This window comes from Hippoglossus hippoglossus, chromosome 17 (genome assembly GCF_009819705.1).
Source record: "Hippoglossus hippoglossus isolate fHipHip1 chromosome 17, fHipHip1.pri, whole genome shotgun sequence".
In the NCBI taxonomy this organism is placed as follows: domain Eukaryota; kingdom Metazoa; phylum Chordata; class Actinopteri; order Pleuronectiformes; family Pleuronectidae; genus Hippoglossus; species Hippoglossus hippoglossus.
Genome location: NC_047167.1, coordinates 12,963,342 through 12,989,221, shown reverse-complemented (window position 1 = coordinate 12,989,221; position 25,880 = coordinate 12,963,342). Strand labels below are relative to the sequence as shown.

Sequence of the window (25,880 nt, the reverse complement as noted above, 5' to 3'; positions counted from 1 at the left end):
TTGGAGGCAAAACACATTTTGAGCGGCTTTAGGCTTTGGTTCAACTATTCTAGCTTTGCTTGAAAGTTTTTCTGCAAGCAAGACACTTCAGTTTTAACTCATCGTCATGTTTCTTCTCTGTGGAGCTATTTCAGTTTACATATACAGTGAATTTGAACTAAAAAAAACAAGGCTATTTAGTGGACATCATTATATTTTTACTCATATGTTAAAATCTTTTAAAAGTGACTATATTTATTTTCATTTATTGGGAAGCTTTTGATCTTGGGGGTGTCTAAGAGGGATTTTCCTTGTGAATACCTAAATACTAGTAGATATGTAATGTACAACTATCCTTACCACCACAGACCACAATCCTGAGTGTCATATGCAGGTCGGCGGCAGCTTGAGTATCACCAGTCTGCGTCTGCATGGTAGGAGAAGAGCAATAGCTGAGTGGGAAACATACCTAGAGGTGCATCCAAACCACTTGATATGTTTGTTTAGCAGGATGTCACTACTAGCAACAGAGGAGGTCAGGTTCATTACAAGCAGAAGTTTAGAGTCCGCTCTTAAAGACAACGGAGGGACCTTGGTCTTATGAGGATGTCAGCAGTCTGGAGCCAGGCTTGCGTGACAAGCTAGTCAGCAATGCATTGGCAGAAGCTACATATGCGTATCTCAGTCTGCGATCACAGCTGTTAATGAGCATGTTAGCTAACAGTGAGCAAAGAGAAGCATATGAGACACGACAGTCTTTTCCTTTAACGAATTTGCTTTCCCCACCTTTAACCTCCCATTCATGAGACATACCATCCCCCTATAACAGTTTTGGAAAATTATGCGAACATAATCCAGATGCGGACTGTGGCTCCTTGGTTCTGAACTATTAATTGACATACATAATTTGTTTGTTTAAAAGGTTTGGTGAAGTGCATATTTGTGCAGTTACCCTCCACCACCTCTCTGCTGCTCTTTCCCTTCACAGCTAATCAAACATTCATCAGTACATTTTGGGCCTCTATTTTATTTTGCTTTTTATTTGTACTTGTCCTAGAGAGGCTGTTTTGGGTCAGGCACAATCTTGTCATCAAAGCAACCAATGGAAGTGGGCGTCAGAGCGGGAGATTTGGTGTATACATGTGTGTGTGTACACAATTATGCTACTCTGCTTCAGCTCTCAGATCAATTGCCAACAAAAGCAAGTCTCGAAATTTGAAGTGGCAAACCTTCAGCCCTTTTCAGAGTTTGATGTTTGTATTAGGATACAGTGCTGCGTTTCATTCATGTGTGGTGACCTGATTTCTCACTAACCTCCAGGAGTGTGGCAGCGGGGAACTCATGAACCGGCCAGTTGGCAATGATTTTAACTATTTATACTTTTACATTACAGATATTTTGGTGCATTATCTCTTTCTAAATAATTCTGGTTTTCAAATAGTTGGTGCCTTATGATTATCAACAGATTCGTAATCTCATGATTTTGAGGAGAACTCAAGTTGCAATTGCTCAGTGTCATGTATAAATCCCTCCCTCCAGCTAAGGGGAATGGAACTTATAATGTCAAGTGCTTAAGCTTTGCTTATGAGTGACTTCTAAAAAGAGCATTTTACCATTATTACTTTGTAGTAGATTATCAAATACCAAATACTTTGTTTTGCACTGGTTTAATGTTTGTTTGCAGCAGTGCCACAGTTTAGAAAGAGCGACATTATCTCCATGCCAGATCCAGCATCAAGGGAACTTAGATAATCAGTGACGTGATTTTGCTTATCCTGTGATTATTTTCTAGAGTTATGACCACTTTGGAGCTGTGGTACCCAGCCAAACGCTCGATATTGAGATTACCCCAGGGTGCTGAAATAGCCCTCTGGAGATAGATCGTTTGGATAGCAGACTGTTAGCAGTGCTGTGTGCACAGACTCACTACTTCCACAGTTGGCTTATTGGATAACGTCCTCAGATATGATCAACCCATTTAACAGCTCAGTAAAAATGATCTGATTGAGCAGAGCTTATCTGATTATACATACCACACACACAACCCTTTTCTTCATCTCATTGCTTTACTGCCATCCTCTGATTTACTGAGTCATTAACAGCTATTTGAGAGTGATAGAGACAGTGTCTTATATCTTTTATACAAGGCAGCAGGGTCATGTGTTAATAGCAAGGGAGTGTGTTACCATGTGTCGCCACATCCTTAACCAGTTGTGGCGTCAAAAGCCTTGGCAAGCTCTCAAAGCTTAACATGGTCTTTGATTGGCGATGGTTATTTTGAGTCCCCTGATTTTAGTCGGCCTTTGGTCACTGAGATGCCATACACACAGTGCACACACCTACTCCATACACACTCAAAATCATTAAGCATCTAGGATTTCTTTTCCTGGCCATCTCTCAAACACCCACTTCAATCTAATGCAAAATTCACATGTGAACTTCTGGAGTGAGTTTTGTCAAACTGGAACAATTTGAAAAAAGACACAATGGATTAAAGTAACAAGATACAGTAAGGGCGAACTGAGGAGCACTAAAGAAGCAGATTCCCCTCTATGAGTCTCCACACAACATGTCTTATTAGATTTTAGTCTGTGAGTCTATCTTGTCTTTAAGTTGATTGTGTGCGACCTTACCTTTCTAGTTTGCTACTGTGATCGAGGCAGATGCGATTTTACGAGGTTAGCAGACTGCCAAGTCTATCCTCTCACCCTCCAATGATTCAAGCGTCTAGAAAAGATGAATCATCTAATGCTCTAGGAATAGAAACAGTACATGAGAGAAGATGTGGTCTCTGAGAAGGAGTTTGGAATACTTTATCTTAAATGGTAACATGATTGCTCTGCCAGATTGTGGTTGAGCACCCATCTGATATAATGCTGCATCAACAGGTGTGCATCTATCAACCAGCCTCTCGTTTTTCTCTTTAAGATCTGTCTGACCAGCACCTGCCTTGTGGTCTGGCGTTTGACTCCGTGCCAATCACTCTGCTCCTGGGTCTGGGGAAGCTAAACATTCCGTTAAGGTTTTAAGGTTGTCCAAAAAAGTAGGCAGGCAGCAAAGACCCTTTGAGTTGTGTTTTCATTCAATGTTGTCCATCCAAAGCACAGCAAATCTGTATAGAGTAAATATCCTGTATGTTCAGTGGATCTCAGAGCTTCAAAGGAACTGGCTTCCTGAGGCAGGAGAAGGGTAAATGCATTAATTGCTTAGTTTCTGACAAAGTTATTCTTGTTCTCAGAAAAAATATCAAAACAGCCGCATCAGGAAACCGCAACCCTAGTCCATTAACACATTCAATATGCTTTAATATGGCAAAAATACTGCAGAGGTATTTGTCACCTGAGAAGATTTAAGGGAATTAGGATTCAGAGTTGACATCTACTCTGGAGAGCAAAGTGTGTTATGCTTTAACCTGGCAGGATGACTAGCATACATACTGGCACTAATTACAGAAGAACCAGTAGAGTTCAGTCTTCTTGGTCTGTTGGAATTTGTGGTATTGAGTTATATTCCAGAGTTGAGAGAGTGCAATTAGAAGACTAGGCAAAGTAGCATTTACAATTCATGAGAAATTAGAAATTTGTACAACAAAAGGACCATAGCAAAATGCTGTATATCATACTGCAGTCCAACAAACTGTATGCTCATATTCTACAAATGTCCATTATATCCACAACTTGCTGGATTGAACTTTGAACTTGTCAGTGCAATTTATTTCTCCCGATCTCATGATTGAAGAAGCATTGTGAAGGTCACTGAAAATTCCTCTTGTGGAAAGGATAGCAGCCCAATTTCTAAGAGCTCAAAGCACAGACAGACCAAACTAAAGAAAATGAAATTAATTAAAAACGCATGACCACAGAAGTCGCCTGTGGGGGAAGCCAGCAAGCTGCCTGTGAAGTACTTACATGGTCGAGGCTGGAGAAATGGTTCATACAAAGACTCAAGTGCTTCACCACTTACAGGTTTATAGAAGAGTGGCAAAGAGAAGAGTTAACTCTGATGACATCAAGCCCAAATAAAGTCAAACCTTTGCATGAACAATTCAAAAATGACACGTTGATGTCCTTGTAGTCAGGTCAGAAATATTCCAATCATCTCACCAAAAATGGCAGATTTGGTTGTTTGAGTGTGATGGTCATCAAGTGACTTTAAGAGTGTCAGTATTTTATAAGGAATCATGTAGGAAAAATGGTCATGATGTTCAAATTTTGGTGAGAAACGATGCAAATTTTTTTAATTTGTTGATATTTTGTTTTGTGTTGACATTACACTGACTTTTAAAACTACCATTACATCCAATGCTTTCATTTGATTAAACAATATAGACTAAAAAAGTTGATTGGGATGTCAAAGTCTTTTATACGTGTGTAGTTGTTGTATACAATGGGCGTATAGTTGAACAATAGACATTACTCGAAGGGAAGGCAGCCAGATATTAATAGTGACTATATGTCCTAAACTTAAATGACTCAGAGTGATCTTTGGAAGAATGCGTCCATGAGTCCTTAACGCATATTTTATTTTACCCTTAAGAAAGAAGCCACTGAGTAGCAGTTTATTAATATCCCGTATGTAAAATATTATAAAAGACACAAAGAACAGACTCATCAGTTCCTTTGCTGTTGGACAGACAAGCAGTGACATGGCTTCTAATGATTCGAGAAGGTGGCCTGGTATATTCGTGACACAGTCAGACTGTCCTGACTGCTGTGGTGGTTTTAACAGCCAAAGTATTTCTGAGTATCACTTACTCCATGCAGCTACTCGCAAGGGACGGTGAGCTAGGCTGGATTCCACTGTGAGTCCCTGGATATTAGTTTCATATCACAGATAACACACAAACACAAAGGAGAGAACGCGCCTGCCAGTGAAGTGAACGGGGTCAGGGGCAGAAGTGGAGAGAGGACAGTCACCAAATATGGAGATAGGACAACCCTAAAGCAGAACCAAAACTGTTTATCGTGCTTTCAAAAGTCAATCAATATTTTACAAGAGGGAGACCTTTCTCATTCAAAGGGGTTGTAAGAAATGGCACTAAAATATCTACTTGAGTTTCATATTTAGATCAAAACTTCACAGGTTGGACTTGTTGTCTTGGGTAAAATGATCAATAAATCAGCTTCTTTAATCTCCACAATGATGAGGTCCCACCTGTGACGTCATCGATTTTGGAAATCAAAATTATGCTTTGTTGGACATACAGTAGATTAGTTGTTGCAGACAACCAGTATATTTTATAGTCAGTACTGCATAGTTACACTTACCCAGTAAAAAGCAGTGGGAATGCCCATTATTGCTTGATGACTTCTGCTGGTTGGTATCGTGGTGTTCTGCGTTCTGTGACATACTTTCATAAGAAGAGATCCATTTTAAAAAGGTTCGTATCATCACATTTAACTAAAGGTTGAGGGAGACTGCAGGCAATATGCACGTGTTTATGACCTGGACCAAAACCATAAAATCTGAACTCACAAACACATTTTTGTTTCTTTCCTTACTGATCGGTCTTACATTGGACAATCTCACTAACGTGCCCCCTGATTTAAGTGTCCATGCTAATGTTTGTTTTTAAATTGTATGATGAAATAGATTGGGATTCCCATATCGCAGTAATAAAAAAATTGGTTGGAAAATAGCAATGTAAACTCAAAACTAAAGTGTTGCATTTAAAAAAAGTTGAGTATAGGACTCTGCTGAAAAGTTGTAGATGAAAAGATTGGACTGTTAACAGAGATAGAGGTAATGAGCTGGAAGGGGCAGGACAGCCAGTTATGACTTCACTCCTCTGGCTCTGGGACGGGAACAAATGGAGCCTCGCTGGGTAATTAAGAGACACCCAGGCCTCAGTAGGATATGCCAGGCAAATGGGAGAGAGGAGGCAGAAAGGGAAAGAGGGATTGAGAATGCAACCCTATTGTGTTTCATGGAGGGATTTGGACAGTGAGGCACTGGTCTTGCAGTCTGTCCTAAGGCCATGCTTCAGGCTCTGGTTACAACACCTGCCTCCAACCACCCCATTCAGCCCTTCCCCCTGTAAAATGAGTTATCATATCAGACTTCTGCATTGTGGAAATGCCCCTGTACATGTGAATTTGTGCAAGGAAATATGTGGAAAGGACAGTTTTAATAGCTCATGCTAATTGTGACCAGTCTCTGTGATGTCATGACAGTGTTTCTATATGCGGTGATGGTGAGAGGCAGGTGACGCTGGCAGGACCGGGTGGACTCTGATTCAGCTGATGTAATTGTGCCTGATTGAGATGTTCTTTGGATCATAGTATTTGCAGTTAGGTCACTGCCTTCATGTGGTTGTTATGAACCGCTGTGGTATTGCTAATGAGAAGAGATGATTTCACACAAATGACTGCGGGTGTGTGGGTGAAAATGCATGTGTTAAGAAAAGCAAGTTTTGAATTTCCACATTTCAAAAATAAGTGTATGGATGTTTTTGTGTTTTTTCATGCAACATGGAGTGTAAATACATGTAGAAATAAATGTTTTGACGACATGTGTACAATTGTCTGAGCCAGAAGATATTTATATATATATAGCACAGACATTATTTATAGCAGGAAACGTGGATGAATTCTTGGTCTACTTTCTCACCCTCCCATGGTGTCTCTTGTGTCTCCCAATTGAGTTATGGCCTGCCTGTCTATATATTAATATAAACACACACACACACATATATGTTTGTTTGCATATATTTATATATGATGTATTTCCCTTCTATTTCCTGCATGTGATATGTTTTATGTGTTACCAATGACTTAAAAAAAAGAGACTGTTGACAACTATTAAACATATGTAATTTATTTATTAAATATGTGTCTCTGTCTGCTTTTCTAGATGTGGATCTGTTGATTTGCAAGCACCAGGGTCCATCGTGCTGCACCCGGAAAATGGAGGAGAGCTACCAGTTTGCTGTAAAACGAGAAACCCTTCACAACATTCACTCCTACAGCTACGAGCTTGAACATCTCATCTCCGGCCACTCAGATGCCTTCCAGGGTAAGAGCCAGCACAAAGGGGCCAAGCTGGGGTTGGATGGGCCTGGCCTCAACTACTGGGTGGTTATTGATGGAGCGGAAAGAGATGTTGGGATTCCATGGTTTGTCTCTTAGTTATCTGGTGTTTACTGTATCTACCACTGCATGGGAATGACACCACAGGATCCTGACTTGACCCAGCTCCTTGCTCACTTAAAACTGAACTCATACCCTGTACTTCAGTAGCAATAAAAACAAAAAACAAACAAAAAACGTTGTGTTTATTTTCTAGCTTGCAAAGAATATTTATTTGTCCAGTATTTTGGTCAAAAAGGTTTTAGTTCTCTAGGGTCACGGTAGCTAGTGGGCAGACAAGTGTGCAACTCACAAAATGGGCATGCATTTACTCCCCCTCCCTTCTCCTGTGGGTTTGGCAGCAGCAGAACTGTGGAGAGGGATTGCTGAGGGTAGACAGGAAAAGAGGGCATAGAGGCCGTTTTCAGCCTCTGGTGTTTGGTGAAAGATCGTCTGCTTTGTCATTATCTGATCCTGTTCTCAAGACAGCAGAGCAATTATCGGAACCATTAAAAAAAGATACAGTGTTTCTGCAGGGTCAAACAATCGGTGCAAGGTTGGGTGTTTATTTTTGGATATACATATTTTTTTTAATTGCAATAGTCTGGTCAGTTCAGATGTCTGCGTTCCGGAAAAACAAAGCTCCTCCGTACATATGAACCTCGTTTCGGAAAGGTCTCGCCTGCCAAAGAAGTGCTACACCCAACCGAATCAAACAATTGACTAGTTGCCCAAGCTTGTCCTCCCTCTTCCTATTGTAATTGCAGTGTCTTTCAAATTAAAATATTTCCGAAACAGACCATGTTTTTCCTTCCCAGAACCTCCAACACAATCCCACAGGGTTGGAAACATGCTTTGGATGGTTTCAGTGTCACTGGAATACCAGTACTCTGCAATTAGCTTTACAAGACAACAGGCTGCTTGGATGCTATGTCGGCCAAGTTTTATGTTATGATGGATGCAAGAACACTACTGGACTGGCAGACCAATATGAAAAAGTCTCATCATATGTGAAAACGTGGTGTGATAAAAAAAACAGTCATGGAAAATGAAGCAACTTCAGACCTTCTTGTCATGTAAATGAATATTGTCGTAGTTAACTTGTAAATGTCATAATAACAGGATATATAAATGTCACAACATTTTCCTTCTAATACAATAGAAACGACACATGACATTTCAGTTCCTTCAAAACTATGTAGACATAGTTAGGGAGAGAAGTCCCTCTTACAGCTGTTTCACAAGCGGGTTACGTGAATATAAGTAACTGTGTTTGAACAGTGTTCCTGGTATTCGTCCTTTGCATCACTATTAGGATCTTTCCCTCCTTACCTCATGTCTGAGCGTGTCTGGAGAATGAAGATCAGGTGTTCCACATATCCAGAAAAGGTCAAGATGGAAAATAACAATGGAATAACAATAGAAACTGGGCTATGGTGGTGCCGAAAATGATGATGTCATTAGCCCTCAATTTGCAAGGCCATCTAAGGACAGTCTCTGTGCTGTCTGAGTGCCTTGGGTGGAATGTGAAGTAGCAAGTGGCTCATACCACATGAAGTAATGAGAATATGATTTTGGCTGATACTATTGGTACTGTTATTCACACACTGGATGGTGGGAGATTGTTTGTGGGTAGCTCTATTCTCCTGCCCCTTATGGTTTATATTGTATCCATCTAATTGCACCACATGCAGTTCACCACCAAGGCACTCGTCTTGTGCTGTTAATCTGCAGTTTTTGTTGGATAATTCCTTCATTGTGTGGCCGTATTGCAAATTTTACAGGATTGTGTGTGTGTTTCCTTTATGCTATGTGGCTTTTATTGTTCTAACTCAAAATCGCTGTGCTTATTGTAAAGGTTTAGCCTGAAGCAAGTCCCCAGAACATGAATGTTGCCTGTGTGTATTTTCTTTGGCTTTCCTCTGTTTTGACAACCCTTAAGGCCTTGATGTGCTTTGTCATGTGTGGGAGTTGTGTATGAGATGAGTAGGACCCCATATACACAGACTGCATTTATGAATGCAAGGTCTTTTTTGCCAATGTTTCTGACACTATGAATACAAATGAAAAGGTTCAAATTTATACCGTAATACCAAAGCTTTCTAGGAAAACTGAACCGATTAGCCTTTGAGATTCTCCAAAAATCTTCTTCTGTCACACTCTAAACCCTGCAGGCAAGTTCCTTGTTTTATGTAACAACCTCCTTCCTGCTCAGTATCCTCTTCTACCATTCAACCTCTCCCAAATATACTCTCAGATACACCCAGGCCAACCCCTCTGGTCCCTTCTCTCACCACCAGCACACAAACACAGACTCTCCTAATCCATGCCATTGTTGATAGGTAATGAGTGTTGGGGCATAATGGTCGGGAGGTGTCAACGACAGAACCCAGTCTAAGCTGGACCAGGCTAAGTTTGGACAGCTTAAAGCTGCCATCAAGGGCTTTGGCTTGTCAGACTGCTATAGCCAATCAGATCTGGTGCAATCTGACTGGATGGCCACCTTTCTGAGGCCTCCTAATTGGCTGAGAGAGAGGTTAACAGATCGATCGGCCACTAGTATGTGTTTATGTGGGTTTTTTTGCCTTATTTACTCTGTTAAAAGTTAGAATCATCAAGTTAGAGGAAGCACTTAAGTCAGTTACACCAAGATTACTTATTTGTCCCTCTATGCAGCCGTCACTTGGTTGGCAAATTGTTGCACAGGCGATCCAATGTGTCTGTGTGTGTGTGTGTGTGTATGTGTGTGTGTGTGTGTGTGTGGCAAACAGGTGGAGATGATGAGCAAGGGAGAAATTATCTGGGTATATGGTCACACTACTGGGAAGCAGATGTCAAGAAAATGCTGACACTTTTGATTACCAGTGTCACTGATATGATGGGATATGGGCCACAGCTAAAGGCCATGACATCTGTGTTTGTGTGGGTTGGTTGTAAGTGTGTGTGTGTGTGTGTTCATGTGTCTGTAATGCTGGCATTTGAGTGTTTAGTACATGTGCATCTTGATGGTTGTATATGTGTACCAAAGACATGTGAGCATGCACAGTATTTACCACCCTTGTAAGTCACCGTGACCACCTCAAGGCTCATGTTGTCCTCACAAGAGTTGACAAATGCTTTTCAGGGGAATGTATTCTCCTGCCCTGGATAGCACTCTATCATCAATGAAAGTGCCTTGCATTTAAAAGTAATGGTGTCCTTCAATGAAGGGACGAGGACCACACAAGAGAGAAAGCGAGAAAGATAGAGAAAGAGGCCGAGGCAGGGGCTGTGCTTTTCCTCGATGAGGTGATATAATGAACTCTCTAGACCCCCCTGTCCTGAGAGACAGCATGTGCATGAGCGTATGCAAGAGACATTACTACAACCTGTTTGCGAAGGGATACTTGAGGGGGTTTGCTGTTAATGCCAGGCTGCAGAAAGAGAGGGATCAGAGAAATGGGCTTTGCTTAAGAAAGACCAAGAAATAGGCCTAACAGACTATGTACCTTGATGGTGCATCTTCCCCTGTGACTCTTTGTCTCCCTTGGCTCTCGCAGGTGGTTGAGTACGACCGATTGTCTCTTTCCGACCCTTGGGAATTTGTAGCCTCCCAGATCACGCCTGTTGTTGTTCGTGCCCCAACCCTCCAGTGATTTTACATTTCCCCTCAAGGCAGAGACTCACAATGATATCCAGCCCTAAAGCCTTGCAGTTCAGAAGACACATCAAATTAAACTGTTGAAAATTCCTTGCGTTCTTCACTTTGACTCTCAGGATCATCTTGGGTGGGTCACAGAAAAGTCGACATAAAAGCATCAGTGCATTTATTAAATAGTGATGATTAATACGTGTCTATGTCTCCAATTTGTGTAAGCATGTCTCGGCATGTGTGTGAAAGTGATTGCACTGATGAATCATGGCTGGGCTCCTATCTTCACTCCTCCATCAGACAGGCCCCTCTATCTATAATACGATCTCTCTGCATTTGTCTGGAAGTTGTCTTACTCATTTAGCCTGTGATCTTCTTAGCCTTTCCTTTCTCACATCATTTTTTTTCCCTCTCACTTTATGTCTGCATGTATTTTCCTCTGCAGATGTTTTGACCGACAGTGTTATTGCTCTAGAGGCTGATGCTTGGACACAGGATGACATTGCTCGGCACCATGAGCTCATGCTTAAATTAGGGAGGATATCCGGAATCCATCCCTACACGTCCCATTTAATCATACAGGGCGGAGGAGAAACGTGTTTATCTACCTAATAGTCGAGCAAATACATCGTGAGAGAAAGTGTGTGTGTGTGTCTCTTAAGCATGGCTGTATTTTAACGATACGCCTTTCTCCTCTCCTGAGTAGACATGACACATGTGGGCAGGATGCTTTTCCCTCAGAGTTTGCAGCACTCAGGCTCACTGGGGAAAAGAAGGAAAGAACAAAGGGAACAAGGGGAGGAGTGATGGGGAAAAGCTCAAAGCCTCTCGCAACCATAAAGTCACACTCAAAGCTTCTCTAATTACTTCTGCTTTTCATCTGCACCTCTCACCTCCGCATGAATGTGTGAGAAGTGTGAGAAGTCAGAGGAGCAGGGAGTCGGGCCTAGAAACTGCGGAGAGAGAAGTGGAGATGGAGGAAGGGCTCGTGGTGAAAGCTGAATTTCAGTGAAAGTGTCCACAGGTGTGTTTTAATGCAGTTCTGTCAGGTCTATGCAGCCATGCAGAGATTCAACAGGTTTCTTCCCAGTGGAATCACACCTCCCTGCTGCTCACCGTTCATCCTCTCTCTGCCTGGGTGTCTCTCTCTGTCTGTGGTCCGTGCTTTGTCAGCAGTGGTTGCTTAACAAGAGCATGCTGGGTCTCGGCAGGCAATATGCCAACAGCTTGCTTGCTGGCATGTGCTCTACAGGGAACCCTCGTGTCTCAAAGATAACTCAGCTGCCAAATGTGCACGCCGCAGAAATTCTTCCCTACTATTTTCTTCACCCCAAAAATCTCCTTTTGTTATTCTTCGTCATTGTTATTCTGCTCCCCAACAGCCCCAGTCCTCCTCACCAACCATCCATACTTCCCAGTATCACATCTAGTGCCTACACAAATACAAGCTCTGTGTAGATAAAGCCGTGCCATGGCTCCGCATCCATAATTTGACACAATAGCATTAAATAAATCGGAGATAAATACTTGTATTAATTCCTCGCCAACACAATTTTCTCTGACATGGAATAATGTTTTGACACAACTTTCCAAATACTGTTTCTGACTTTGCCTTTCAGCTATAGCCTCAACAAACACTCTTGGTGTAGACTAAGCTTCATCCGTCTCGTGTGATGACAATAAGCCTGATGTCCAGGAAGTTTCTTGGTAATCAGACAAAGTCGCATCTCCGGGGGCTTGCTCTCTGTCACAAGAGAATTTAGCTTTTCTGGAACACAATCTGTCTGGGTGGCTGATGGGATTTGCACTCGAAACGCTGCTGATTGGTCCAGCCTGGCTCTTCCTGTGTCCTGTCTGACTCCGCTGCACCGTTCCTTTGCAGACTGATTCCAAAGCCATAAAATGTGTGTGTGTGTGTGTGTGTGTGTGTGTGTGCGAGAGAGTGAGATAAATATCTGTGTGGAGACGTGATGGTATAGCAGCTGTCAGTCAAAATTCTTTTCAGAAAATGTCCACAACCTACAAATTCCCAAGCTTTTATTCAGTTTAATGAACGGAAACATAAAGATTTTGGCCAAAATAAGGTCATTCAGGGAGAAAGAAAAAAAGAATTGGTGAGACTTAGCATGAGAGAGAAAGGAGTAGGACATTACAAATTGACTTGCAATGCCTGTGAACGAGCGCTGCTTCCACTTGATGCCTGTGGGAGTTCAGGGTGTGTGCCTAATATGTGCTTTTAATGCATAAGTGGAAGCACGTCTGATGTACATGTCTCCGTGTTGTGACTCACACTGTTGCCTCAGCTCAAAGTCGGTCCGAATTGGCTGTGTTCCTCCCACCTCTCGCTACCAGCTCACGTCGTCACTCCTCCATTCAAGTCAGCTCACTTTCCTTTCATTACGCCCTGTGTTGGACAGTGCTCTCCTTCTCGCCTCTGCGGCTCCTCGCACACCATTAAGGAGTCCCCGCGGAAGACTTCATTCACTAATCCGCCAGTCTTTCAATCTGTTGTATTCCAGAGGAGGAGGTCCAATGAAGGAAATAAACGGTTGCGCAGAATGTTGATCTGACCCAACGCAGCCTTGTCCTGTTATTTTGATCCGTGACTCTATTTGATGTATTGTCTGACCAAAATGAATAGAAGGTGAACATGGATGTGCTCCACCACCACAGAGTCCATCACTGGCAAATTTTGAATACCTCATTTGGTTTCAGTAATAATAATTATAATAACTTTAGTTGTACAGCGCTTATCTAAACAAAAGGTTACACAGCGCTTCACAAAATAAATGGCAAAAAAAACCCCCAAAAAGGTAAAAATAAAAGTTCTTTAATTCAACTTTAAGAGCCAAATCATAACATATTAAGGTCGAAACCTTAAAATAATTGACATTAACTGGAAGAAAGCTCTTGCAGAACCAGACACAGTGTGAGCAGGCGGCCGTCTGCCTCAACCGGTTGGGTGAGCGTAGAATATGGGGAGGAGGAGAGGAGAGGTGGGTGGAAAAGAGGGGAGAGAAGAGAGGGAGAGAAGGGGAGGGGAGGAGAGATAGGACAGAAGAGACCAGGAACAGTTGTGTAAACCATCATGTCTCAGCTCTGTCGGACTGGTTGTTATAATGAAAATAATAATCTTCAGTTGTGCCAAAGCGTCATCAGGTGTTTCGGCTTTGATTTGCAACAGAGTTAAAAGCGAACCGGAGGGAACGCTGAGGTAAATCTGACTGTCTACTGGCTTGTGTAGCAGTACCACAAAGCCATGTGGCCCGCTCACTAGATCAAACACCATTACCTCTACGTAGGGCAGAGTCAATCGCTGACCCATTAAAGAAACTACATAAAATATAGATAAAAAGGAATAAAAGGAATCCAAACGACACAGTAGCACCAGAGTTACAAGTTACGTTACAAATCACAATAATATGTTGGAATATGTCCTTCACAAATATTTGTATACATTTATCTCGATTACGTAGTGTTTTTCATTTGATTTAACTCACACCACTCAACAGACCAACGTTTTTTTTGTGTGGTTTTTTAATGGCATAAGCTTGAAGGCTTAGGCCTCATCAAAGAGCCTTTTTGACCCATAATTGAAGCAATGTACAACTGACCCTCTCTATGCTGAAGCTGAAAATGAAAACAGGGGCCACACTTGCTAAGAAAAGTGGAAAGTTCTTCATCAGAGCTCCCTTTCATCCCGGATTCCTTTCACACCTGAGAATGCGTTCAAGGGCCTGTTCTGTGTTAATCTTTTGTTAGCTTAAATGTTTCCTTTCCTCCTTCAGTGAAAATCTGGACTCCAGTCCCTTTTCTCTGAGCCGTCTCCTTGTCATCATCAGGTTCTACTTAATATTATAGGTTACTAGTTTGACAAGGCTGTTTTGTTCATCACAAAGCTACACTGTCCATCAGTGAAGCCAGGTTTTGGGAGAAAGTGCCTCCAGTCATTCAGATTAAGTTGATATTTTCGTCTGCAGCTGAATTGCTGTTGCACGGAATTACTTTCTTAATTCTTTCTTTCTTGTTCTTTTTTGGACGCGCATGCAGCAATCAGTGTTTATTAATCACCGTGGTCTAGGGATGAAGTATTTCAGTATAACTGTTGAGCAATTTCTAGTAGAGGCAGCAGTATCCGCACAAAGCACAGCCACACAAACCTCTCACTTGGACAATAAATGGACATGGACAATAAATACAATTTAAAAGACTTAAATTCACATAAAAAAGTTACGACATAAACACAAGGGGGTCCTCAATAAATTTAAATCACAGTCTCAATTATTTGAAAGGCCAATAGCAGCTGGGACAATGAATTTCTGTATTTGTCCTCCATAGAAACAAACTGTATCAGCGGCCAGACAGACACAGATAAATCTGGGGTCAGCCAGTGCTGCACTGGCTGTCCGTGCTGGAACACTTCTTGTGAGTCAGAAGTCATTCCTGTGCCTCTGACATTCATTGGATTGCAGCTTTGTGTAGTTACCAATGGATGTTTTTGAATGTATGACACACACCAGGACTGCACCATATCAAAAGTAACACATGATTTATGTACCAATAAACACAAGAGAAAGGGGTGGTGTATACAGACCATAGACCTGTGGCCCCGTTTAATGCTTAGGACCAGAGGTGCTGTCCATCAGCCTGTCAACAGTCTGCCCCCAGGCTGGCCCTCCACGTCTCCCCTTTATGGTAACAGCCATTTGAACAGCCTTCCCTCACTCCCTCCCCTGCTCTCCCCCTTAGCCCTCACCCCACTACCCCCGCTCAGTTTCCTCTGTCCCTGTCCCTCTCTCGTCTGCTCGTTCCTCTGCCTTCGATCATGTTTCCCCACTTTGGCCCGAGCTGCGATCTCCCCCACCCCACCCACCACCACTACATTACTGCCCAGTGCACGTCGAATGCCCTGGCATCCGTGGAATTGTTTATGTTTCAGAGTTTTGATATGGCCTGGGCTGCCTTTTTAATTACCGGGGACACTGATGGAGAGATGAGGAGCTTCTAAGCCCCTCTCCTCCTCATCCTTAAACTCCTCCTGTGTGCCCTCTCAAGCTAATCGTCCCACCTGTTAGCCCCCTGATCGGAAAAGACAAGCAAATTAGGATTTGGGCTTGGGTTAGCTGGACTATGTTCACAACCATACATATAGGTTTTCTAAGTGGATTGTGGAGTTTGTCTGCAGCTCTCCCAGTTCTTGCAGCTCAACTTTGTCCAACAGATGAGTCATGCTCCCACTTTAGAAGCATGATTTTGCCACATGAGTACGACAAATCAACAGATTGATTGATTAATTGACTTATTAATAGTTTATTACCGTTAAACTGTCTGCTGAAAGGTTAGAGGCTGTGAGAGTGTATGACATTGCAGCTCTCCTCTGTAACCTAAGTTGACTAGTGCTGTGCAGGAGATGGGCCTATGTACAGTACTAATTAAAACAAGGATATGTAATCTACACACGTGTCACTATGTCACATATCTTTGTGGGTGACGTGCTGAAAACCAAGCCTACGGTGGGATTAAAATTCTTTGCTGAGAAGATGGTTGGTCAGGTCTGGTCGGGACTGATGCCAAGATAGGAAATGGCCCACAGCTCCATGGTATGAGAACAGTGTCTCCTACCTCATTATCACAATATTACGGCATCTCCGAGCACATGCAACCACACACACACACACACACACACACACACACACACACACACACACACACACACACACACACACACACACACACACACACACACACACACACACACACACACACTTCTATAGGCACATATGTACATACTTAAAAATACAGACATACAATACACTGACTCATGCTTGCACTCACTTAAAATATGCAGTCTCGCTTATGACAAATATTTAAATGCATTTGTATATTTAACTCAGGGCTACACCACTGATGTAGGACGGGGGAAAGTTCTTGGGTCACACAGTTTAAAGTTTCCCCTTTTTTCACTGCCAGAGTTAAGAGTAAGTAGCTGATCAACCTGAAAACTCATGATGTCAGAGTTTCAACAAAACCACTGACGGTGCACGATTAGTCATTTAACAGTTGACACTGTTTTACAGGAAGAGGAGGATTTTGATGTAAACATACTATGATATTGTTTTTTGACATATCTGCTGTTTAACACGAGATACAAGTTAACACAGCCACACAAGAATAAAAGGGCTTTTAAAAAGTAAAGGTGAAATGTCACTATCATGTGAATTTGATGGAGCATTTCTTTGAGCAGAAGTCATAGAACTTTCTCGGCATGGATCTAAAAAGTTATTTGAGTAGCACATATTAGAAGAGCTGGTTCTGGGTGATACTCTCTATTGGACTTTTTGGAAATTCTGCATTCTGACTTGGTTGTAAAGTTAGGTAGACTCTCTCCTCTGGACAAAATGCTTTCACTACGATTCATGATGTTTCTTTTGAGGCTCGGCTTCACTGTCTTGAGTCTGTTCTCATGTCCACCAATGTGCTGTGGCTGTGTGGCATGCATCTCTGGCAGTGTCTGTCTGGATTCTACCACTAGGAGCCACCAAAGTCAGACATTTTTAAGTGCTATTTTAAATAATAATAATCAAACAACAACAATTAACTTAAGCCACATCAACAACTAGCTTGTTCTAGAACTGATAGTAATAGTAACACAGTATAATTATTTTGTCTCATCTGTCAGACACATACCTGCCTGCCCTGACAGTATGGCACCACGTGTCTGGGCTGAGATTTGCCAACCCAACTTTCATGCCTTGGCCTTGGTTACCTTCACATACTGTGACAATACTGCTCACTTACACACACACACACACACACACACACACACACACACACACACACACACACACGTCTGTATAAGTGGCTTAGAAATCAGAGAGCACTCGGCAGCAAAGTCAAGGAACATTACATATGCGACTCAAATCACAGAGGCTCCACTCTGCTTGTTTTGACTCAGTTACTGTGGCAGCTTCACCATGGTGACACGCTAGAATTTAATTGTGCTGGTTAAACACTGGGTTGCCATGCAGAATGTAAAGTGGAAATAACTTCTTACGATTGAAACCCTGTGATCGCAGAAAGGGGCCTTGGCATAGCATTGATGGAAAGATATGGTATAATGTCCCATCGCAGCACCATAAATTCAACTGATTGCAGGACAAACGCCTCCTCTGCATTACCACCACTGCTTTTTGATCCGTTGAATACCTTGTTTATTCCGAGCAGAGAGCATACTAAATTACCCCCACGGGGCCACAGACAAAGCAGACCTGTTCATTTATTTCTGTATAGTTAGCGTCACAATTATGTGTTTTTAAAAGTCAGTGTTTTGAGAACTTCCTTGCAAATTAGACATAATTGCTTCGCGCACAATGGCTTCGGTCCAGCCAGGCTTCATTTCCCAAGAGGCATGCTGATGGGGCACTGTGACATGGTAATGATAGCCACCCACAACAGTGTGTCTGAGTGGAGTGTGGTCAAATCCAGATTCAGAGACAGTGGTCAGAACAATCAACCCCAACTGACTCTCATGCACTGGTAGTTAGGACGTAAAAAGCTCTCTGTCTTTGGTTTCTTGTTTTGTTTAGTTTAGTTTTGTTTTGAACCTGTTTCCCAGTACTGGAAAGTTCATGGAAACCCACAACGATTCGCCTCGATTTCTCACAGGGTGAGAAATCGTATATCTGTGCGTGGGAGAGTACTTGATAGAGGACAGAAATGAACAGATGCAGAAAATAAATGAATCATGCGATGCACTTTCGTGTTTGTCAGAGGACCTGTGGAGAGGAAGAAAGGTGGATTCTTGTCCTTGTTCAGGGAAGGACATGTTTGAACTGTCAGCCATGGAGAGACAGGGAAGTGCTCCGGACCCAGGGGCCAAATGAATCCAGATGTCCGAGCATGTTCACAAGGTGGAGTCCACTTGTACAGTAGTTGTTTTTCCTTGTTTTAAAGTTCACTCTCTCTTTTTTTTATTCCATTTTTTTCCCTGGCAACCTCCCACCCTCTCTTCCTTTTTTCCTCTTTCATGCTCTCCCTATGTCACACTCTTGGCAAATGAAAAAAAAGGCCTTTTTAACAAGTACAGAATGTCTTAAGGATTTAATGAGCCTGTCACAAACCCTCAGCGAGACGTGCATCCAGTCATGGCCCTCTTAAGACTGGATTTATTCATTTCAATATCATTGAGACCTTGATTGATTCCTCCATGTACATACCTTGATATGTGGAGGAGATGAGTTTTGTTTTAGTTCTTTAGTTCTTTCACTGAAAGTAAAGTCTCCGAGCATGATCATTTTATAAAAACATTATGTAATGCTGCGTAACCTGAGCCTGTGGATACATCTTGTGGGTTGAACGTCCTGTTGCTATTGAGCCTTGCAGCCTGACTGGAAGGTGAGCAGGCCGGCCTCACACTGGTACCAGCTCTGCAGCCCCCCCTGGGATTAGAACTGGAACCATTTCTATTTTGGTTTGTCATTTCTTTGCTCTTGTTGGTCTGTCATTAGCTGAATATGTCTGGAGAGTAATAATCCCTACCAGACCATTAAATCTCACGTCTGTCCACTTTATTTCGGTCCCACACATCACTCCCCTCAAAACCTGTTTAATAGGCGGCACATTTAAATGTTTTATGAGCGGGAGCTGCGCTGATCATGACGATAGTGTTTTCTGGAGTATTACAAATGACCGGTGCCTTTTACAGACCATTGGGGAGTCCCTGTGTGTCACAGACAGCGGTCATATTAGTGCAGCTGTTGGGGAGGACATGACTGTTGTTATCCTTCTGTCTGTGAGCAGGGAGGGGCTGGACACACACAGGCACACACACACACACACACACACACACACACACATACACTCATTTGGTAATTGTGCTGAAACACAGTGGCTTCTCTACAGGAAATGTATTCTTCTGATTGAAAATGTTCTAACATCAAGCAAACTTATTTTAAAAACGTATATTTATGTCTGTTGTATATGTATGATATATAAGTGTGTGCGTGTGTGCATGTGTGTGTGTGTCTGTGCATGCATGCCTGTGTGTATATGGTGATCTTTGGATTATGTATGTTGGCACCCTCCTTCTCTTGTCTCAATTTCTGTACAGTTGCCGCAGCCCCTTGCGTCCTGGCATGCTTTTACGCTGACATCACATCCCAGAGAAGCACTGTGTCCAGGACACGTACATACAAACTGACACACATACATGTAGATACAGTGCCACACAGTTGCACGCTGGAGGGACTGTGTGGAGAGAAGGAGAACAGGACACAGGCTTATAAGATTAAGTGGTTGGGCTGTCAAGGAGAGAATGGGATAAGAGGATGAGTTGGCTGTAAAGTAGAGGTTCCAGCCCATGTTGTAATCACCATATTTTTCATGTGCTAGGGTTATTTGGAAATTTGTACATAGAGAATGAAATTGGACTAGAAGGGTGTGCAGAGGGCACATACAGCCGCCAAAGCTAACGCCCTGTGTCGCCATGTTAAAGAAAGTGAGAAAAAAAATCACTGGGTCCGCCCGTTTATCCGGATCCCCTCCAAAATTGAATGTTTTTTTCCTTCCAAAATCATGGAAATCAGTTCTGGAATTTCTGCAAAAGCCTGCAAACCAACAGAGAGACAAGAGCAAAGTGTTATGTCTTTTCTACGCCTTTACCTGTCTCCTCTTATTCAGCTTTTCTGCTCTGTTACAAAACCTTGCTTAGGAAGAAGTGGCACTTCACTGGTGCTAATCAGCCTCTGCACTGACATCATTGATTGCTTTATAGCTTCACTTGCTCACCGGGAAATGACACAAGAAGTTGATGACTCAACTATTTCCCGTGTGTGTGTGTGTGTGTGTGTGTGTGTGTGTGTGTGTGTGTGCATTGCAGGTTGGTTGCGTGCCAGAAATCCCTGTAGAATCTAGAAACCCCTGTAGAACAGAAAATACGTATTTGCCACAGAAAACGCAAACTGATTGCGGTTGGTGCTCATATCAGCAGTATGTTCAAGTGTGTCGCTGTCTCTCAAGACAAACTTATCGGGGTGATGACTTCATACACCATGATATCCAACTGCATTATAGGGAAACCTGACACTGGTTCCTCAGCCAACTTACTGATACACACAAGCCAAGCTTTGCTGGTTGGGAGCCAAGGTTGGGAAATGTGTTTTCATTTCGAATGCCTTGCCCATTTCACGGAGAGCTTTTGGATCATGCCATCATGCCAAATCAAAAATTTGTCACATGCCCTTGTCTGTCCTCCTGTTGTATCTTCTAATCTCTAGGTTTGTCTTGTGCTTGCCTTGCAGACATGTTCCAGTACCTGCTATCTTTCTCTCAGGGACACCTGAGTTCTCTGTTGGAAGGAACTTACTCCTCCCTGTCCCGCCAAACCTTACCCCATGTAAATCAACTCTTCTCCTCACTCTCCCTCTACCTCCGTGGGGCCAACGTTTCAGTGGAGGCTGCAGTTCACCAATTTTACAACAACCTTTTCCCACTCGTCTACACACGACTCATCAATCCAGGTATCGAAGGCAGCATGACAGCGGGCAGTGAGATGGGTGACTGTCTTCGTATGATCCGGCAGGATGTCAACCCCTTTGGGCCTCATCCAGCCGTCATGGCGCAGGAGCTGGCTGGGGCACTGGGAGCAGGGCGGCAACTGGGGCTGGCGCTGGAGGAAGGTGTGGAGGTGATGAATGCCACCGAACACATCAGCCTGAGCAAAGAGTGCATGAAGGGCCTCGTGAAGATGGTGTACTGCTCCCACTGCAGAGGCTTGACTCTTATCAAGCCCTGCGTGGGATACTGTCTGAATGTAATGCGAGGCTGCTTGGCCAGCGTGTCAGAGCTGGATCAGCCTTGGAGGAGGTACACCAGTTTATTGGAGCAACTCACCCACGCCATGGCCGGGCACCACAGCCTGGAACTGGCCCTGCTGGAGGTCAGGGGTCGCGTTCACAAGGCCCTGCTGTACGCACAGCTTCATGGTCCACTCATCACTGCCACAGTGAGTACACACTGCAGAAACATAGTTCAGCAGCTTAATGGCACATGCAAAAAAACAACCTCTAAACCGTTTTTTGTTTGACATCTTTGCTTTTTATACATATACTTTGGCAGTTGAGTGTATTGATTGGAGGCTTTTCAGGCTGCATGTGGGTTATGAGATATTTTTTCCACCACTGCAACAAAGAACCCTGCACACTCCATTAATGTTTGCACAGTATTGAAACTATTCAGAGAAAAATAATGTTTATACTACGAAAATGTTCAGCCTCCTCCAAAGAAACAGGGGCAGGGTTGAGGCTGGAGTCATTTTCCAAAACAGCAAGGCAGATAAAAATCACCACTATTGTTTGGAGTTTTACCGTAAGGGGATATTATAAATTCTTCATTGACTATGATGAAAATGAGAAAACTAGAGCCTATTATGAGCATTGGGCGTACTTGCATGCTGTGAGTACAACCATATGCCTTATGCTATATGTGGTAGTAAGTTGGATGTTCACAACATAAAGACAGTATCATGAATTGCTGCCAGACACTTAATTAAACTGAGTACTGCTGTATTGTGTCTGAATCTACAGTGGAAATTGAACTTTTGCAAATAAGAAGCAAATTGTAACACAACTCAGATGTGGTAGACACTGATTAGTAGCTCTGTTTGCATATCATTTAACATCTTTAATCAGCCTTGCCAGTAAATACAGAACACTGTGATCTTTATCTTTAACTGTGAAACAACACCCCACAAAAGGCAGAAACCTACATGTAGGTGTGAGGTAACGCAGGTCATACACCGCGGCTACATTCACACTACTACGTTTAAGTTTTAAAATGTGTTGCCGTGCTACTACTTTGGAGTTTTAAAGCACCTAAGACGTTTGGAGACGATAATGCAGTTACTTACATTCGCCTCCTGATTGCTTCTTAAACCAGTCCCGACTCCAATAAATCCCTGCCCTCACTTTTCACCATTATTGTTTCTCATTCTAAGCATTTTCTATAATTAAGCAACCGACTGCAGAGTGGACAACCAGCTTCCTGCTTATGCCCAAACGTAACATTGCCAATGCACGCCAATGATGGCAAGATGTGCATTTGTAGGTGTGTCAGTACGCACAGGGAATGTTAATGATGCAAAGCCAAAAAGGTCATGTGGACTGTTAGAGTTTTAAAATGAAAATGTAGTAGTATGGATGTGGCCCAAGGCGCAGGAGGTGATTAGCTGAGAGTGACGTCAAGAAGAACAATTGAACAATAGAAATTGTTAAATGTATACGACCACATGAACTGGGGAGTTTTGGACGCTTCCACAACCTTTAGAGGCCCTTGATACCAAACACGTGGCCGGACAGGACTCCCTGATTTCTCGGAATGGTCTGTTTATTCTCTTGAGACGGCGTTTCTCTGATATTCGGCCTTACCTGTTGTCATCCCATTAGAAGGGTTACAAATAAACGTCTTGATGATTCATATCTACCTTGAAATACTCTGTTGGACAATAGTTTCTTTGTAATATGATCTGTGTTGAATATGGTAACATAGAATAGAAGAACAATGCTTCATAGTTTGAAAGATTGTCTTGGGTGCAGTTGTAATAATGTGTATTTAATGGGACCACTCATGGACAAGTCTACCTTGGAGCTGTTCCCAGAACTGGACTGGAACTAGAAGACAACACCATTAAGGCCATAATGTGAAAAATGTTGGTGGATTACACATCTTGGCCATTTGGTTTGGCACAAAGAAGCAATCCCTCAAATGAAATAGTTTCACAGGTCACTGATGACCATGCAAGAAAAAGAAATGCATCCCTACCCACTGATGAACGTTGCTGCATGTTTAAATCTTAGCTTTTATAGTATTTTAATGTATTTTTCAAAATCAAGTGTTTGGGTGATACTCCCAGTGTAAAATTCAGGGCTTGGTCAGCAAATATGCATGATTGCAACAGTAGGTCTTAATGTTTCATGATTTCTCTTGGGTCGGAAAACTGGACAGAGTTCTGTGGCTTTCCCTCACTGTGATATATTTGAGCTGTTTAAGAAATAATCTTCATTTCATTGAAAAGAAAGATCACAACACAGCCCCATTACAGTAATTAATGATGTGCCATGCTGTTCCCAACAATACAGCTCACAAAGGCAGATCTTACTTCACTCGAGCAGACGTGAATTCAGCAGAGGATCCCCTGCTGTGTTCACACATCCACTTCTCCTGGATTTCTACGGACTATTTACGAGGAGGTCAGGCAGATACAGACTTTTGTGTTCACACATGCACTTCCTCCAGTGAAAATACAGAGAATCTGTGGAGTCCAGTACATATCTGAAAGCAGCTATAGATATCAGTCCCCTAAATTTGTCCGATTTTTTTTCATCAAGACTCATGAATCTTTCCCTGGTAATTGGTGAAAATGTCAAAAAATAACCTCACAAAGTTAAAGAAAGTGTGACTAAATCATTTCCTGGATCCCTTTATGTAATAGGTTATTTCTTGGCCCATGTCCAATCCTTTCACCAAATTGCATGGAAATCTGTTCAGTAGTTTTTGCGTAATCCTGCTGACAAACAAACAAACCACTAAACAAACAGAGGAGTGGAAACCTGACCTTGACGGAAGTAAAAATAGTAAAAAGCCTGTTAACCAGGCTCTCAAGCAAGTTTCAGTTCTCTTTCTGAGTGGATTTTCCAAGTGTGCCAGAGTGAACTGAGACAAACGTTTGCCTGGAAGCTGGAAAAATACATTTAACGTGTACAGTGAGTCTGGTGGAAAACGGCTGGCAGTGACATAAAATGTAAGTAATTTGTAGTTAATGGGCTCAAACATGTGAAACCACTGGTATGCTCCCTTTTAAAGTCGCGGAGGAACATCAAAGCTTCAATGACTCTATAATAAACACTCACATTAAACGGACACATCCAAAGGCGTAGACACTTGCTGTATACACACACGCACGTGCAGACAGGGGAGTGTCCGTTGCCCGGGTTTAAAGACTGACCTAATACAACTATGCTCAGAGAGACCCAGCTTGTATTTTGTGTGTGTGTGTATGTATATGTGTCTGTGTGCCTGCTTGGTATTCATAGGGTGGCCGTCGGGAGCAGGGAGACCAACACGAGGACAAGTGGGACAGAATTGAAAGGGTTCCAGCTAGGCCATACAAACTAGACCCAGCCAGCTGGAAAAAAAAAAGAGCCCAGAGAATTGCTGCTGGAAAAGGAGGTGGCCCCCAGACGAGCGCTGGTGGCTCCCATTTTCTGTGCTCTCGTATGCTTTCATGCAGGCTTTCACCGGGGCCAGAGTGCAAACACGAGCACCAAAGTTTACTCGCGCGCTCACACACCCACATGACACCCGTGGCCCTTTTTAAATCACAGTATGGTTTTGTAAACCCACTGTGGCCTGTCAGGGGAAACTGTTAAGTCTCCAGTGCACAACAACCGGCGTAGCAACCTTCAACCTTACACCTCCATCTGCACCCCCTTTTAACACCCCATTTAAACACCTATTTTATCTGTATTAACAAACTATATATTTATTAACTATCCTACAGCAAAGAAAAACATGTGAATACCTTTTCTAACTTACTGCTGATTTTTACAACCCATGCGTGTATATGTGAAGTCAAGACATTGTGTTTTGCAGAGTCAGAATATTATATGAAGTTGTTATTCAAGGCATTATTGTGACCTCGCGGTTTTAAACTGGGATGTTATCCCAAACCATTTTGCGGTTGCTCCATTTCTCACTTAGAGAGCTGCAGACTACACAGAGTCTGCACTATATGCTGCTGTACGTCATATGGGTAGGACGTAGGTCGCAAGACATATATTCTCTCACACACACTCACTCTACCACACCACGTGCAGGTATCGGGTTTTTAGAAGTACTGTAAGGAGCCTGGATGTATGGCCCACCCTGTGACAATACCAACAGAGCGCGTGGGCCTGAAAGGCAGCCATTGATAGTTGTGTGGGGCGGCAGCAGGATCGGTTCTGTTTTAACACATCTCTGCTCTTATGGAGACGGAGCGTGAACGTGGCTCGAAGGGAAGTGGTTATGGATAGTGGGGGAGCCTGGGGCTGGATTATGTTGAGTAGACACAATTATGAGAAAATTGGGAAATATCCAGTGAAAGTGGTGACTCCTATTGGGCCCCTGGTAGCTCAAATGTAAGGTGAGGTTTTCACCCCATGAATACT

At 42.8% G+C, this 25,880-nt stretch overlaps 1 protein-coding gene across 2 annotated transcripts in view; it reads left to right on the top strand.

Moving 5' to 3' along the window:
• The window catches only part of LOC117777945 (glypican-5-like), a 95,196-nt gene that overhangs the window by 1,599 nt on the left and 67,717 nt on the right, over positions 1-25,880 (top strand). For both annotated transcript variants that reach the window (XM_034613062.1, XM_034613061.1), the window contains exons 2-3: positions 6,832-6,993; positions 20,976-21,679. In XM_034613062.1, the coding sequence (XP_034468953.1) occupies positions 6,832-6,993; positions 20,976-21,679 (866 nt within the window). The remainder of the gene's footprint in view (positions 1-6,831; positions 6,994-20,975; positions 21,680-25,880) is intronic.